This window comes from Arctopsyche grandis, chromosome 7, assembly GCF_051622035.1.
Source record: "Arctopsyche grandis isolate Sample6627 chromosome 7, ASM5162203v2, whole genome shotgun sequence".
Lineage (NCBI taxonomy): Eukaryota > Metazoa > Arthropoda > Insecta > Trichoptera > Hydropsychidae > Arctopsyche > Arctopsyche grandis.
The window spans coordinates 27,808,344-27,825,984 of NC_135361.1; the positions used below are offsets into that span (position 1 = coordinate 27,808,344).

Below are 17,641 nucleotides of genomic sequence, written 5' to 3' on the forward strand. Positions count from 1 at the left end.
AAGTTACATGTGATTATTACGATTATTTTTAACCATCGAACGATAAAAATCGATTCAAATACCCATCCAAACCGTGCAAATTGGCAAAGTTTTAAAACGATGTGAAGAGTAGATTAGAAAAATATCAAACCTAATTTTTTTTTTTGTAAATGAATAATTGTTCATTTATTTATTTATGAGTTGTATTTGAAAAAGATTTTGTTTGCACAGTTAGAAATTTTGCTACAACCGCTCTCGTATGAAGCGAGATCACATGTAAAGCCGCATCCAAACTAAAGCACAAGTCGTGCACGGAGAAATAAGGTAGAATCATAATAAATAATACTGTTTTCATTTTATTTATTTAATTTGTAAAAGAAATGTATACATTTTATAGTACATTCAAATTTAATTGGACCACACCACACTCTCAATCCACGGCACATAATATGAAACTCTCGTATAGATTCCAGGCGTGCCTTTTACTCCACAGTTTCTTCCAATTGAAGTGATTCCAATGACTGTGTAAGTACAATGTACCCCGTAATTGTATATTTGCAAAGGACCGCCAGAATCCCCCTGAGAAATTATTTTGCAATTTAATTCTCGGAATGGCTAGACATACGTATGTATGTATGTATGTATTTTGGTACCCCGACATTTCGGCGCGGACAAAATCGCGCTGACAATTCGACGCGGTATTGAGCGTGCCGTCATTTTGGCGCGTGTCATTTCGGCGCGTGAAATTTCGGTGCATCGACACTTCGGAACACCGACATATCGGCGTGGCCTCATTCGGGGGCATCAAAAAATTTAAATCAAACAAGAAAAACATGGTAAATATGCAAAACAAATAAATATTAGAGTATACTACCATTATCCGGATAATATTGATGGAGAGGTGTCGAAGGAATAATCTAAACTACATACATATTTGTTTTTATTTATTTGTACAGGTAAAAACGTATTTAAGTAAATTATATGTATAATAAAAACATCATATATATAAAGACGGTAATCTGGATGTGTGTGTGTGTGTGTGTGTCCTAACTCTCGCCGAACATAATGAACGAATCGATAAAAATCGATTAATTAATTTTTCGACGAGACGACTTTGTCGCGACTCGAACCGATCACCCCAAATAGCCTGAATATGGATCTAAATTGAGCTAATGGTCTCGGACATCACGCCAAATCCAATTTTTCATTTCGCCTTTTTTTTTTAAACATTAATTGAAATATTCCTTCTCGCCATATAATAATACGTAATTTTAATAATTTCATTTAGCGAGGTTTTGAACCATTTTTTTTTTCATATAAAACAATTAAATATATATTTTTAATTGAAATTATTGAAATTAATTTATATTTTAGCGATATTTCAAAAATAAAATTAATTCCAAATCACGGAATGGAACTAAGGCCCCCTCGCCCAGAACAGGTCGCTAGCCATTAGACTACAGCCTCGACAGAAAAAACGCTCTAAAATTACTTAATATTCGATTATCCTATAGAAGTATGGGGAACCAATCATTCGCGTATCTTCGGCTTTCGTCGACAATCTTTTTCGATTTCCGATTTCTTATGATCAACCATCAACCAGTATGGGGAACAAAATTTTTTTTTTTCATATTTTCATTATTTCCATTTTTCTTTTTTTTTTCATTATTTTCAGTTTTTTCATTTTTTTTCATTTTTATCATTTTTATCATATTTTTCATTTTTTTCATATTTTTCATTATTTTCATATTTTTCATTTTTTTCATAATTTTCATTTTTTTGTGCCTTTGTCTTTCCGAAACCAGTTGATTCCATATCTTTAACTTTATTTTTATTCGAGTTTCAATTTCTTTTCGAAACCACCCGTTGAAATCAACGGGCCCTACACTAGTATAATATAAAATCGACCATAAAAGAAAAAATATATTAAAAATTAAGGAAACACAACATTCTGAATGGATCTTATAAACCGACCAAAAGTAATATTAAATATGTTAACACCTTACCGCCCGCTTTGACGCGTGGATTGTTTTCACCCATGTCCGGAAATGTGCGCGACCATTTTCACCAGAATCCGGGCCGATTTCAGTTTCAATAGAAAAAAAGCCTTTTTTGTGCATTTGATTACTTCTAGAAAAATGATCGTATTGTAGTGATCTTTTGAAACAGTGTTCATTATATCACTCTGCAAACATACAAAAATTAAAACCAGGGATTTTAAACTGGAGTACGCGAATTAATGTTAAAAAATAATAAATTACGTAAATTTCATCCGAATAGCCTATGAATATAAAAATAGCATAAAACTGAAGTTTGTAGTAGTGGACAGTACTAGACAGACCATGGTAAATCAAAATTCCAAAAATGTGAAGAATAAAATCATTTTTCACACATTTGAAAATGAGACAATTTGTAATTACTTCGGAATAATAGTTGCTTAGGATAATCTTTAAATAGGATATTTGGGTTTAATTTAAATTAACTGTAAAGTATAAGTATATTTTTTTAGTATCCCAAATCAACTAGTGAATCCTTGAGAACAGTATCATCTGTGTTTTAAATTTTTTAAAGATCCAGTGTTTCTTTAACTTGCATTTTTGTAAAGCGATATTTTGGTTTTCAAAAAGGCAACTATTTTAAGAGGTCATAAAATTTATTTTCCAAGAATTATTCTCAAACTGTATTTTTTATGTAAATACATTAACAATTTTGATTCGGTGATTCTCTAACTTTTTTATTTAAAAAATACTCTTTAGCCATTAATAATTACGAGACGACATTTTATTTTTTTTTTGTAAATTGCGAAAGTCCAAGACCAAGATGTCAAAATAATAATGTTAAACTCGGTTTTTCTCAAAGATTAAGTATTAATCTTGAAAAAGTATGGTTAGTGTTAGACAACCAGCATACCCCAGAAGTGATACCAGCATACCCCAGAAGTGAGCGAGTTGGTTGAACGTACAAACCATATTTTTTATTACTTACATTCATACTCACCGATGATGAATCCTACTGAAGAAGTTGTAATATTTAAAATATGATTAAATATTGACTAGGGTAACCAGCCTTTTTGTATACAAAAAATATTGTTACGTACACTCGGATTAGGCCGAATAGCATCCCAGAGACTGTGTGACTGTTATAATTGGTTTCGAGGATTATCTCCCCCGAATGCACTTAGCGGGAGTAGCGGTAGCTCGGGGTCGCATTCCGGTAGAGTTCTCAGAACCCACAGCGGTATCGTGGGACATCTAGTACGTGACCATAACAATAGGAAAGCAAATCGGACGTTGAAGATGCCCTGAGATATCTATCCGTTATAAGGCGATATCAAGACATTCTGGACGGAGCACTGCCAGTGCGTGTATCTCCTTAATCACCAATAAATGCTGTGAATCGACTTTAGCCTTTTACTTAGATCCTCCACCCACCCCTACGCAACAATATTTTCAAGTTGTAAATAAAATCTAAAAATATTCTCATTGTTTTTATGCTATGGCCTATGAATGATGACAAAATTTAAAATCAAATAAGTTTTTGGACTAAGGTAACCATCCTTTTTATACAACATTTTTTTTAAGCGAGATAACATCTACAAATATTCCTATCTTCTTTATGATTAAAATTTAAAATACTATAAATTTTAATTAGGGTAACCAGGCTTTTTTATACAGCAAAATTTTTGTAGTGAGATTAAAATCGAAAAATATTCCCATCGTCCCTATGCAAAATTTAAAATAAAATAGATTTTTTGACTAGGGCAACCAACCTTGTTATACAACAATTTTTTTTAAGTCAGAAAACATCTCAAAATATTCCCATCATCTTTATGATTAAAATTTAATATACTATAAATTTTATTAGGGTAACCAGCCTTTTTTATACAACGAATTTTTTTAATTGACAAAATAATCTAATTTATTTTGAAAATCTATTTTATTTTAAATTTTGTATAAGAACGGTGGGAATATTTTAATATTTTTTTGTTGTATAAAAAGGCTGGTTACTGTAGTCAAAAAAATATAGTATTTTATTTTAAATTTTAGAATAATTGAAAGCATTTAAACGATGGGAATATTTTTGGATTTTTTCTCGCTTAAAGTTAAACATACATACATTTTTAACTGTATCTTGATTTGAACTAATTTTATTTTAAAATTATTAAATATTCAAATTTTTTAAAAATATTTTTCTACAACGATATACAAATTTTAAAATTTCAATGAAGTTTATTTATTTTTTAAATTAAAATAATAATAAATTGTCATTAATCATTACTTACATATTATATTGATTGTTTTTTCACATTAAAAATTGTTGTATGAAAAGATTGGTAAGCCCTGTCTCAAAAGTAATATTTTAAGCTTGCAATATTTATAGCATTAAGACTTTTAAATTTTATTTCCAACTCGAAAAAAATTTTTGTATAAAAAGCCTGGTTACCCTAGTCAAAAAATGATCATATTTTTAATTTTGCAATAATTTATATCACAGAGATGATGGTAAAAAACTATTTTATTTTAAATTTTGTCATCATTTATAGTATAAAAACTAAAGGAATATTTTAAAATTTTATTTTCAACTTGAAGAAATTTTTTAAATAAAAAAAGGCTGGTTACCCTAGTCAAAATATTATTATATTTAAAATTTTGCAATCATTTATAGCCCAAAAATGATTTTAATATTTTTTCTTTTTTTCTGACTTCATCTGATTTTGGTGTAAAGAAAAAGGTTGGTCACCCCAGTCCAAAAAATTATTTTATTTTAATTTTCACAATTATTTATAGCTAAAAGACGATGCTATATTTTTAGATTTTTTTTCCCACTTCAAAAATTTTTTTCTATAAAAAAAGGATGGTTACCCTGGTACAAAAAATTATTGCATTTTAAATTTTGCAATTAATTATATCGTTAAGATGATGAGAATATTTTAAATTTTTTTTCTCAATTCAAAAATTTTATTATATAAAAAAAGTAAATCAAGATTTTCAGATGACCTTTAACCGATGATGAGATCATCTCAGCGTTAAAATAAATACATATAGATATACATACACACATATAGATATGTATGCATACATATATGTATGGGAATTTGCTTTTGTGTGCGTGTATGTACACAAAGTGCAAGCTAATTTTATTCACGAATATACGCGTGAGCGGACGTTTACGCAAAGTTTTTATTCACGCATATACGCGTGAGTGGACAGTAAAGTGTTAATGTCGGTCTGATCAGCTATATAGTGCAATAGCTCTACGACTACGCATATAGGATTATTTAAAATAATGTTAGTTTTCACTATAATTGGCGAAAACAGAACACGTCTACGTTTTCTAAAATAATTTTCAGGTGCGTAGAAAGTGAATTGGCTAAGAATTAGTGGATTAAAAATATTTCACGAAGACCAAGGAACATGTGTCGTAATAATAAAATACGACGACGAGATTCAAGACTGACTAAGCCCGCCATTCCCAAAATAACTTTGCTTGGATAAATCCAAAGGGTAGTTAGTATCCATACATTTTATAATAGAGAAACCGACAGAATTAATATACATTTTTTTATTTGGTTACCAATTTATGCAGTTAAACTCCAAAATGGACCTGACAAAAGAATTATGGAGGCAAATCATATTGTCTGATTACAAATGCTAATGATTGGTTTTAGTGCGTTTTATAAATTTTTTATACATAGATTCAAATATAACGATATAATTGCTTTTAGGAAAATTCGTATTTACATTAATAATCACAAAAATTTATCTATAAACTGAAATTGTGAAAGTATAAAATAATAGTTTGCTTTAAGATTATATTAAAATATTTTAAAACGAACTAAAAATAAATATCGTTTGGATTGTTCCTTCGGCACCTCTCCAATATTAGCCCGGATAGTGGTAGTATCAGTGGCGGCTCGTCCATACGCACTGCGGTACTGCAGCACCCCCAAGGAAATTGAGAAAAATTTAATATTATTATATACATAAATGTATGTATATTATATGAAAATATCAATATTATTTAAGCGTGTAATGATCATACATCGCTGAACTAATATCAGAAAGTGAGGCATCGTTTATGATTTTGTGCAGTACGGTTTTCGATGGAATATGCTCGAGTGAGCGAAGGAGGGGCGCGGGGGCAGCTAGAAGCTTGGCCAGTACTGCACTCCCAACAGTACTACATACATATGTATATACATTTCTTGTTGTGTTCGTGTGCGCGCCTCGCGCTCGACACGCTCCTCACTTTTCGTCATTTCTTCTGCACCTTTTGTCTTTCCTTCTACACCTCTTACACTTTCTACGTTTCCACACTTCTACACGTCACTTTAAGTATTTAAGATGGTATCAAAACCAAGATAAAATAATAACAGATTCTACCAATTTGCTGAATACAATTTTTTATTTTAGTCAGAACTTTTTCACAAGTTAATGCCGCATGTAGAAATTATTTATAGCCAAATGCAATCTAGTAATATCGATGCATTTTCAATTAAAGCAAACTTAAAAAGTTTTACTAATGTCATTATACAAATACGAGATTCATATAGCGAATAGAAGCCAAAAATATGTGATGCATATATTATACGCATTGTATATTATCGCACATATTATATGATAGAAGCCAAAATTATGTGCGACGTTATTTTTAAGGATATAATAGTATATACTTTATTATATATAATATATACTTTTTCTAATCAATTAAAAACTGTGAAGCTATTTAATAAAGAAAATTATTGAAAGTACTGAAAGAAAATGCCAATAGAAGATCTACTACTAACCGTTAAATAATATCCAATGCTAGATAAAGAAAAACTTCAAAAAGAATTAGAAGTGTTGTACTCAAGGAAAGAAATGCTAATATATGAAATGAAATGCTTAAAAATATTAATATTTTTAAAACTTATTTTTGCAAATTAATTTATGCAAAGTTCGTGTGGAAATAAGAAAACATATTCAAATTCTGCTTACAACTTCAACTACCTCAGCCAGAACGGTGTTTTTCATCATATAAGAAACACAATGTTTCAGGAAAGATTGACGGCTTTGTCTATGCTGTCAATTGAAAAAAATATGATTATGAACAGTGAAAAATTTAACGAAAAGGTGATAGACCTTTTTTCAAGGAAAAATGACTGAATAATCAATTTTATAATGAAATAAAATACATATAATGTTTAATTTTGATAATTTTGATGTTTATAGTAAAATATAATCCAAATAAACATTTATTATTATTTTTAATCAACCGCAGCACCCCCAGATATCTTATCCACGAGCCGCCACTGGATAGTATACTCTAATATTTATTTATTTTGCATACTAATTTTGTCTGTCGATGCACCGAATGACCCCAATTTCCATACACCAAAATGTCGATGCGCTGAAATATCGTTGCGCCGAAATGTCGCGCGCCAAACTGACGCCGCGCTCAGTTGTACCGCGACGAAATGTCGGCGCGCTTTTGTCCATGTAGAAATGACGGGACACCATGTATGTTCACTTATATTATGTAAACTTAGTGATATAAAAAATCCAAAATATACATACTTGGCAAGTATCTTTTATCTCTGTGTCACTTCCATAGCATATTTGTGTAGCATTGTCGATTCCACGAGGAGATCTTCTGCTTTCGGAATTTTCACTTCTGCAGTTTTCAACTGTGAATTTATCTAATGTCACCTGAAAAATGTGTACTACAAATCAACAGTTTTCCATTTGAAACCATCACATATGTTTGCCAACCTAACTTATATACACAAGTGAGGGGACATTTTAATACTTGCACTTATCAGGTATAATTATTAAAGTAGCAGACATCAAATAATTTTACTTTCAGTAATTCGTTGCTCTGTCTGGCACGGCCCTCTGTTGTTCCCCAACCAGTAGCTATGGCTTTTTGATCACTCACTTCATTACCCACGTGTAAACAAGCAGGACGTAACTCTTCATCATATAAAATCCTGAAATGATCTTTTGTAATTTATAGGTTCAGATTGTATTATTTATGAAACTATTTCGCTTACTTCCTGTCCAGTTTCAGCAAAGCTATGTCATTATATATAAATTTTCCGAAGTAATCAGGATGTTTCACTATTTGGATTATATCGAAGAAATATTCAGGTTTAATTTCGGACGTCCTATTTTCACCCCCCAGTTTCACATATTTTACATTAACTCTAAAATGAAAATTTCCATGCTAATACCACACGTATAACACTATTTTTATAGTCTTCATTTTTTACCCACTGGGTGAATCGATTATATATGCAATGTGCAGCTGTCATGACCCACTGATCGCTGATTAGGGTACCACCGCATTCCCAAGAGATATTTCCTGTTGATTCATCATCATAACCGAGTGCAGCCTGAAATTAAATCGAACTATTAATATGTTAATTGCAGCCAATTAATATTATGGCGTTTTGATTTGAATGCCATATACCAATCAATACCAGCGGTATGCGTCATTGGACTAGAGGGACTAGATTAGTCCCCTAAAATTAAAAAATATCAAGAATTCGGTTACAATAAATTTAAATCGTTGTCAATATTGATATTTTTCACTCGAATTAGTTAAGTTCAGAAACCTGAATCGGCCCTAACTGAAGCAGTGGCAGTGGTAGTGGATTTTTATGGTATAGTTCACCGCGTCGTTCGCTTGCACGGACTCGCTATCTCAATTCTGTTCTGGTGAATTGCTATGGTGAATTTATAGGTAAAGGCTAACAGTAGAAAACAAAACATTGTTTAATTTACTCATCTCTTCAAGTATTTATGGAATTTTCACTAAGAATATCCAGGTTTATGTATATCATACATAATTTTAAACTATTTTTTTTATTTTATTAAAATAACAAGTATACACAGTACTTTTTAAGTAAAAATATGGCAAGTATAAAAATATGAAAAAAGTTCGGAGCGTGCGGAAACAAATACCAAGGCCTTGGGTTGTTGTATTTTCGATTGATTGTTCGACAAATCATTTGAAAGATTAAGTTATGAAGACAACAAGATATTATTATGAAAATTGGGCTATTTAGGATATTGCTGTTAGCACAAAAATGAAAAATTATATTCATCACTCATTTTTTTTTATACATATGTATATACATATATATTAATATATTGTACTAATATTTTATACTAATATCTTGTACTGCACATTGTCTTTACGCACCTTATCCAAGGAGTGAATGTAAATGCAACGATATCTTCTGTAGATTAAAGCTTGGTATAGCTATTCAGAGGAAGTGATTGAAAAGAGAGGACTCCGACCTAATTTTAAAGAAGCATTTTTTAAGCAATGATTATAGGGTTTTTAAGTTACATTACCATGTGTGGAAATTCGTTAGATTTGGCAACTTCACCCCCAAAGATGAGCTCTTTGGCTGTATGCTTGCAAGTGTCAGTTCTCATCATTAGTGAATTCAGAACGTAACCAACCCTTTTGCAAGGAAACACAGAGTCAGCCAAGTCGATGCATTCTAGATACACAAGAACGACATAGGTTGTGTATTATTTAATAGCAATAAAAATTATATATCGTGTAATAGTGTATTATTTCCACTTACTGTTCCATGCCAGTTGATTATTTCTGCTAACTTTGATAGCTTCCGGTGGGTATTCGCACTCTACGACATTTGAAGGAACATATGTTCTTTTCGTTGTAGTTGTAGGAGCAATATCCACATTACGGGGACAACACACTACACCTGCCAATCCTTTAAATCCACAAAACTGGAAAAAAGGAACGTTGTTTTGAAAATGAAGTTCTATGTAGGTGTGTTTTTTTCTTCAAAACATTGTTTTTTTCGATCAATTTTGTACTAAGTAAAATGCTGAAGTTGCTTTTCTGATTTGTTCATACTACTCACTGATACTCGAATTAAAATTTATATTGAAATTAAAACATAAATTTACCGTTGGGCGTATTTTAAATTGCTTAACTTGTATACGTGCATTGAGACAATCAGAAAACAATGTGCAAACACCAGGACTCCCACCGTCCAGGTTGCAATTGTCACCTGAAAAATAACACTTGATAAATTATTTCTAAATTTTAATTATTTATGTATTCATCTTTAAATATATTTAAGCGAAATTTTTTTTCGCCATGACATTTTTTTCCGGCAACCGGCGTCTTTTAAATCTCGTTGATCAGTCAAAATTAATTCAAAATCAGTTCAACCGCTTTTTCATAATTTTTATCGAGATAAATCAAATTTGTCTCCACTTCATGATAAAATAGGGAATTAATTTTCTTTATTATTGCATGGTTTTAAGTCGGTAGCTGGGTTACTCACACATGCACAGACATTCAATATTTTGACGTTTAAGTGTTCACATCTGTCACGTAGTTTCATAATAAAGAATGATAAAGAATGAGAATTTGGACACATCAGTGTATTTTCACTTTATACAGAAATATACGTTCATAGTAACAATAAAAGAAATTTTCTGGTCATCATCATCATCATCGGTGTCGATTTAATGAAAATAAAAATGATTATTAAATTTTATAAACCGGAAGTGGGATTCTTTTGTATTAGAAAAGTCAAAAATTTTTTCCACACCCCTGAACATATCTAGCTGAAAATTTATATTTTTACTCTTCATGTACTAACTAAGAGTTGATAAGGTTTTGATCAGAATTCGTAAACCGGATGTAGTATTTTTTTTTAAAACAATATTTCATTATTTTATTTTGACCTTCTAAATTATTTTCATCTTCTTGATATTTAATTTATATAATATTTTTATATATTTTATATATATAATATTTTCGTTTATTTTATCGAGGTAAGCCAGTTATCAATAGAATTTTTGTTATTAATCCACAATTCCACTTAAACCGGTTGCCTCGAGTTGAATTATGAATAAACTTGTTTTTAATTTTATTATATTCCTTAAGAATAAGTACGATGAAATCGACTTTATAAATAAAGCAAAAATTTATTAAAAATATTAATTTAAATAAGATAATGTAAGTAAAACTTTCAAATGCTCTGTTTCACAATTTAAATCTGGTTCAGTCTAGTTCGATATCTGTTGAATAATAAAAATGTCATATTAAAAAATAATTCAATGACTGATGCATTTCAATTCCAATATAAATTATCAAGCTTTTAAGCACGATGGGTAAAATTTCGAAATCAATCAAAATAAACGTCACTTATCTTATTCTTTTATTTAATAAATGTATTGTAATGAATATTGAATGCATCAAGAAAAAATATGATTAAAAAAAGTTTTTCACAGAATAATCTAAGGTCACTGCATCACTCAGATAAATACTTTCGCAGTCATCTCGTGGATATTATCCAAATTATAAATGATCAATAAATAACGTATACATATTCAAATAAGTACATATCTACATATATTTATGGATAAATATAATATAATATAACGACCTGCTCCTGCCACTTAGCATCCTCAAAGAGCTGGACCAACTGTATTTGTGAAACCACTTTAGTTACTTTGCCAATACGTATACATATGTATGTATGTATGTATGTACAAATAACAAAGAAATTTTATTTATCACTAGCTGAACCCGGTATGCGTTGCAATGCCACAATAACGCATGCAATTCCCGTTCCAATATTGATAACTGGCTTACCTCGATAAAATAAACGAATTTTTGTTATTAATCCACAAGAATAGTAGAAATATGATTTTTCTAAGTGGAATTTTATTTAATTCTCATATAAAGATAATTTAATATATTATCCCTATTAATTCAATTCAGATTCGTGTAAATACGAGTAAACACAAGTACGAGCTTTTTGCTCGCAATTTTACCGATTTAAAGTTCAGCACACTTCCCATTAACCCTTTTAAACGAAAACAAAAAATAGTGTGGCCAGAACACTATCTTAATAAACATGTTTCAATAGAAAATACTCAATATAAAATAGTAATAACAGTGGGAAAAAATCCCAAGTTAAAATTAGTACTTTTGGCTTTTGATTTGAACCGGATGACTACTTAGAGAGATTTGAAAGCTGAAAAGTACTACAAATGAAAGATAAAATACTCGACTATAGATTCCAATATTCATTTTGAACAAGAAATTGACAGATTTTGAGACATCGACCGAACAACACCAAGATATAGAAAAATCGCGCGATTTAAAAAATACATATATCTCGGAATCTCGAGCCAATCAATATTTTTTATTACCAGATTCGTATTTACTGATCATAGATCTATAAGAAAAGTCATATCTCGTCTCTGAACCATTTTTCGTGTCGAACAGTATTATCGAACTTTGATTTGTATGCTTCTTTTATTCATCAAATACATAGATAATGTCGTGGGTTGGTCACATCCGAATTTTTTATACGAGTGGATTCGAATTTGTGAGTAACCCAGTGCTGCCAAATTAAAACCACACTAAATGCATATTTTAGCGTGAGACAAAGAATGCATGAGGAAAAAGAAACATTATTGATAGCGCGATTTCATCTACATACATATATAAAATATGAACCAACGACTTTGTGCTCCTGCGAACATGTTGAAAACGTTACATGTCCCATGCGGGACACTTTCAGGACGATGTTCAATGCAGGATGAATAACTCAAATCCGGGACAAACAGCGAGCAGTATTTTGGAAAATGTTTCATCACATTCAAAATTTAAGTGTCAATAAAAATGTTGAAATGCTACCTTCGTTAGTTTGCGATTTAATTTGTTGGAATAAAATAAACACAATCGTCACCGTCGCCAAGACCTTCATGATCGATGATGTAGTCACGAGCGGGTCAAGACACTGACTCGACTGGTTATTGTAAATGTACACACATATGCATATATGTATATACATTCAATATAGACAAATTTACAAAAAAAAACACAGGGGCGTCCGTATGCAAACACATTTATTTATCAATATTCACAAATGTCATAAAATTGAAGTCATTCTTAGTGTTATACAAACGTCAATTTTTATTCAAATATAAACGGATTTATATTTGAATAAAAAATGCTGTTGTTGATTTTTTTATAATAATAATAAAACAAAACAGCTGTGTAACCTACTTTGATATCATTGTGTGTACTGAACATTATCAACTTTGACCAGAAATGAATTTCAAATTGTTTTTGATTTTATTTTGACTCGTTACCTAATTAATCATTATATGTATTGTAAATTTATTCATAAATTCTCATTTTGGTAAAGCTATTTTTAAGCCATTTTTGAGGATGAAAAGAGAGGGAAGTTTTACATTTCATAAAATTAAAAATGTTCGGAAGTCCTAAAATAGTTAAACCACTGACAAAATGGCATCCTTTTCAGCCTCTATTACGAACGAAAATCACATTCACGAAAGTCATGAAAATTAACCGGAAATAGCATTTACCTACCGGTAAATCGGTAAAAATATGAAGTAAATCATGAAGTTTCAAAAAATGAATATTATGACACTAACGAGACTTTAAAGAAAATTAGGATGCAGTGCATTTGGACGAATGAATGTTGTTTTTAAATAAAAAATACCACTCTGCCTGAAGAAAAATATCTTCGATCTATGCGTTTTGCAAGTGATGACGTATGGATGTTTCCTTTGCCAGTTTTTTTTTTTGATTTTTAAATGCTCTTTATTATTACTTAATTATATTCACAATACATCTTATATCTATTTTAATAGCTACTGATCTACTGATCATTTTCTATTTTACAATACATTTACATTTACAATGGTCAAAAATGTAACAGAAAAGAAATGAAACAAAATAATAACTAAATAAATTAGAGATAACAAAAACAAAACACATACATATATACACAAACAACTAATTATAATAATAATAATAATAATAATTACAAATTATAAAAAACAACAAAGAAGGGAATGTCTTATAAAAGAAAAAAAGAGAAAGAAAAATAAATATAAACATATGTATTATATATACACAGACAAAAATACAATACCCATTATATAAAAACCACTCAATTTGCAAAAGCGAACATTTATAAACTAAGAGCTCAATATTTATGTGAGATTATTGGAGCAAAGATATAAATACAAATGCGATTTTCCGAAGAAGCAAAGCTGCAGATGTTGAATACGAAAAAGATCTATTAGACAGATTGATATTCAAATATGTAATATAATCCCAATTATGTATGTAATACCTATTAGTGACAAATATATGATCACAAATATGCATAAACAATATTAGCATAGTACATAGATTATAATAAATACTCAAAATCATTCAAAAGAGAACAGATGTCAGTGCGAAAGCATAATCAGCGATTCATAGTTCGGATTAAGAGGGGTTTGGGAACAAGAGAAGCCTTGTTCTGCTTGAAGAAGTGGATATATGTACATATATATGTATGTATGTATGTAATTTCGAAACTGCATTATAGTGCAGACATGATAAGTGAATCGTAAATTAAATTAAAACAAATAAGGACAGATGGAAGAGATATTACCCTTTTGAAGAACCTATATTTGGAAAAATAGCAAAGAATTTTTAATGTAAGTTCAAGCTAGTAATAAATACATATAAAATATGTATCTTTAACTTTTGATTAATAATTTATGTTCAGTTAAGAGTAATTCAAATGTATTCGTAATTTTTGTTTTATGTTAATAAGCACTTTAAGCAAACTCTCAAAATGTATCCCGGTTGGAGAAAAAAATATTATGTTATGTCTACTTATCAATATCACACTGTGATTATTTATACGTAGATGGGTTTTACCCACAGTCAGCGGAAAATCCAAAAGTTCATCATTATCAAATGAATTTGACACTAAAATAAAAACATCTAATCTATAATTTGGAAAGAGACTTTGTATGTAAATATCCTTGGTCGTCGTCGTCGTCGTCATCGTCCGTAGATCGGTGACGTCATCGAACACGTGATTCGATTTTTTTTTTTTTTCGATCCATGGACGCCGATTTGTTTTTTTCGATTCAATGGATTCACCCCCGCGGAGGCGCAAGGCGAGTAGCTTCATGGGGCCCCGCCAGGGGCGCTACAAGGGGCGCAGCCCCGTGGGGCCCCGAAGGGGGCCCGAAAGGCGCAGCCTTATGGGGCGCAGCCCCATGGGGCTCAAAAGGGGGCGCAGCTTTATGGGGCACAGCCTTATCGGCCGCAGCCTTATGGGGCGCAGCCTTATGGGGCGCTGTCTTATGGGGCGCAGCCTTAGGGGCGCAGTCTTATGGGGCGCCGCCTTATGGAGCTTAGCCGCATGGGGCCCCGAAGGGGGCGCAGCCCCATGGGGCCCCAAAGGGGGCGCAGCCTCATGGGGCGTAGCCCCATGAGGCCCCAAAAGGGGCGCAGCCCCATAGGGCCCCAAAGGGGGCACAGCCTCATTGGGCCCCAAAGGGGGCGCAGCCTCATGGGGCGCCGCCTTATGGGGCGCTGCCTTATGGGGCGCCGCCTTATGGGGCACCGCCTTATGGGGCGCTGCCTTATGGGGCGCTGTCTTATGGGGCGCAGCCTTATGGGGCGCCGCCTTATGGGGCGCCGCCTTATGGAGCTTAGTCGCATGGGGCCCCAAAGGGGGCGCAGCCTCATTGGGCCCCAAAGGGGGCGCAGCCTCATGGGGCGCCGCCTTATGGGGCGCTGCCTTATGAGGCGCCGCCTTATGGGGCACCGCCTTATGGGGCGCTGCCTTATGGGGCGCTGTCTTATGGGGCGCAGCCTTATGGGGCGCCGCCTTATGGGGCGCCGCCTTATGGAGCTTAGTCGCATGGGGCCCCAAAGGGGGCGCAGCCTCATGGGGCGTAGCCCCATGAGGCCCCAAAAGGGGCGCAGCCCCATGGGGCCCCAAAGGGGGCGCAGCCTCATGGGGCGTAGCCCCATGGGGCCCCGAAGGGGGCGCAGCCTCATTGGGCCCCAAAGGGGGCGCAGCCTCATGGGGCGCCGCCTTATGGGGCGCTGCCTTATGGGGCGCAGCCTTATGGGGCGCAGCCTTAGGGGCGCAGCCTTATGGGGCGCCGCCTTATGGGGCGCCGCCATATGGAGCTTAGCCGCATGGGGCCCCGAAGGGGGCGCAGCCTCCTGGGGCGCAGCCCCATGGGGCCCCGAAGGGGGCGCAGCCTCATGGGGCGCAGCCTTATGAGGCGAAGCCCTAAACGGCAACTGATCATGGGGGCGAAGCCCTTGACGGCATTTATTCATGGGGGCGCGGAGGGGCGAAGCCCTAATAGGCATTAACTAAGGGGGGCGAAGCCCTAGACGGCACTTAATCATTGGGGCGCGGAGGGGCGAAGCCCTAAAAGGCAACTGATCATGGGGGCGAAGCCTTAGACGGCATTTAATCATGGGGGTGCGGAGGGGCGAAGCCCTAAAAGGCATTAACTAAGGGGGGCGAAGCCCTAAACGGCAATTAATCTTGGGGGCGCGGGGGGCGAAGCCCTAAAAGGCATTAACTAAGGGGGGCGAAGCCCTAGACGGCTTTTAATCATGGGGGCGCGGAGGGGCGAAGCCCTAAAAGGCAACTGATCATGGGGGCGAAGCCCTAAACGGCAATTGCTCATGGGGCGTGGAGGGGCGAAGCCCTAGAAGGCAAAGGCTCAGGGGGGCGCCGAGGGCGAAGCCCTAGAAGGCAAAAAAAAAATTGTTTTTTTTTTTTGATTTTTATAAAAAAAAATTTGTTTTTTTTTTTATTTTTTTTTTTTATTTTTTTTTTCATTTTTTTTTTTTATTTTTTTTTTAAATTTTTAAATTTTTTTTAAATTTTTTTTTTTTTTAATTAAATTAGCTTAGTCATGTTTAAGCGGTTTATATTATAAACACTGAGCGAAGCCGGGTAATACAGCTAGTACTTGATAAGCTGCAAATTTAAAGCGTATACTTATTTAGTATGTACATGGCAAAAGCTTGCAATTGGAAACTTTGATTCGGTTTAATTCTATATCATGTCTATAAAAGCGGTAGTGATATAAACAGGCAATCATATTAGATTTGGGGGTATTTGTGACTCCAAATCGATCGTTTCTTATCAGAGTTTGCCAATTTTATCTGATCATTGTTGAAACGGTTCCTCAAAATTGGCAAAAATCATCTTTCCTGTTGTCACAAATCTTCTGTATTTATTGTGTGTATAATTTGTAAAAATTATGTACAAAATCTAAATCCATAGATGTCTCAATGGAATAATTCTGTGATTAATTATTGCTGTCGGTTCCCTCATCACTGAGGATCGTGACTATGATGTGCGGTCAACCAGCTGCCTCCATTCAGTTCTAAATTCGGCCAGGCGAAGACTTGCTACCGTGGAAGCGCCCGTCGCTGCAGATACTTGGTCAGTCCAGCGTGCGGGGGATCTGCCTCTGGCTCTTCTGCCTTCGACGCTACCAACCACAACCAACCGCTCCAGGCTCTCCTCACCTCTTCGTGCAATGTGGCCGAAGAACTGCAATATACGTTTCAGGCATATTGTTGACAATCTATCCTTGATTTTCAATTCTTCAAGAATAGACACATTCGTGCGTTTGTCGGTCCAAGGCACGCGCAGTAGCCGTCTCCAGGACCACATCTCGAAGGCATCGATTCTCCGTCTATCCGCCGCCTTCATGGTCCACGTCTCGACACCATAAAGGCAGACAGAAAAAACGAGACTCTTCACGAGACGGATTTTGACAGCAGTTGTAATGGCTCTATTCTTCCAAATCTTCGT

The 17,641-nt window shown here is 34.0% G+C and overlaps 1 protein-coding gene across 1 annotated transcript; it reads right to left on the reverse strand.

Annotated features, from left to right (window-relative positions):
• Positions 1-324: 324 nt before the first annotated feature.
• On the reverse strand, positions 325-12,855 carry LOC143914520 (trypsin-like). Its single transcript, XM_077434778.1, has 9 exons — positions 12,664-12,855; positions 9,909-10,012; positions 9,560-9,725; positions 9,321-9,472; positions 8,235-8,353; positions 8,012-8,164; positions 7,819-7,948; positions 7,536-7,667; positions 325-558 (listed from the first exon to the last, which is right to left on the reverse strand). Exons 1-9 carry the CDS (start codon positions 12,818-12,820, stop codon positions 388-390), a joined length of 1,284 nt encoding a protein of 427 aa, XP_077290904.1. The 5' UTR covers positions 12,821-12,855; the 3' UTR covers positions 325-387.
• Positions 12,856-17,641: the final 4,786 nt, after the last annotated feature.

Coding starts and splice junctions, on each gene's coding strand:
- LOC143914520 (XM_077434778.1), bottom strand. CDS start 12,820: ATGTATATACATATATGCATATGTGTGTACATTTACAATAACCAGTCG. Junction 10,013..12,663: donor TAAATCGCAAACTAACGAAG/GTAGCATTTCAA, acceptor GTTATTTTTCAG/GTGACAATTGCAACCTGGAC. Junction 9,473..9,559: donor TAATCAACTGGCATGGAACA/GTAAGTGGAAAT, acceptor TTGTGTATCTAG/AATGCATCGACTTGGCTGAC.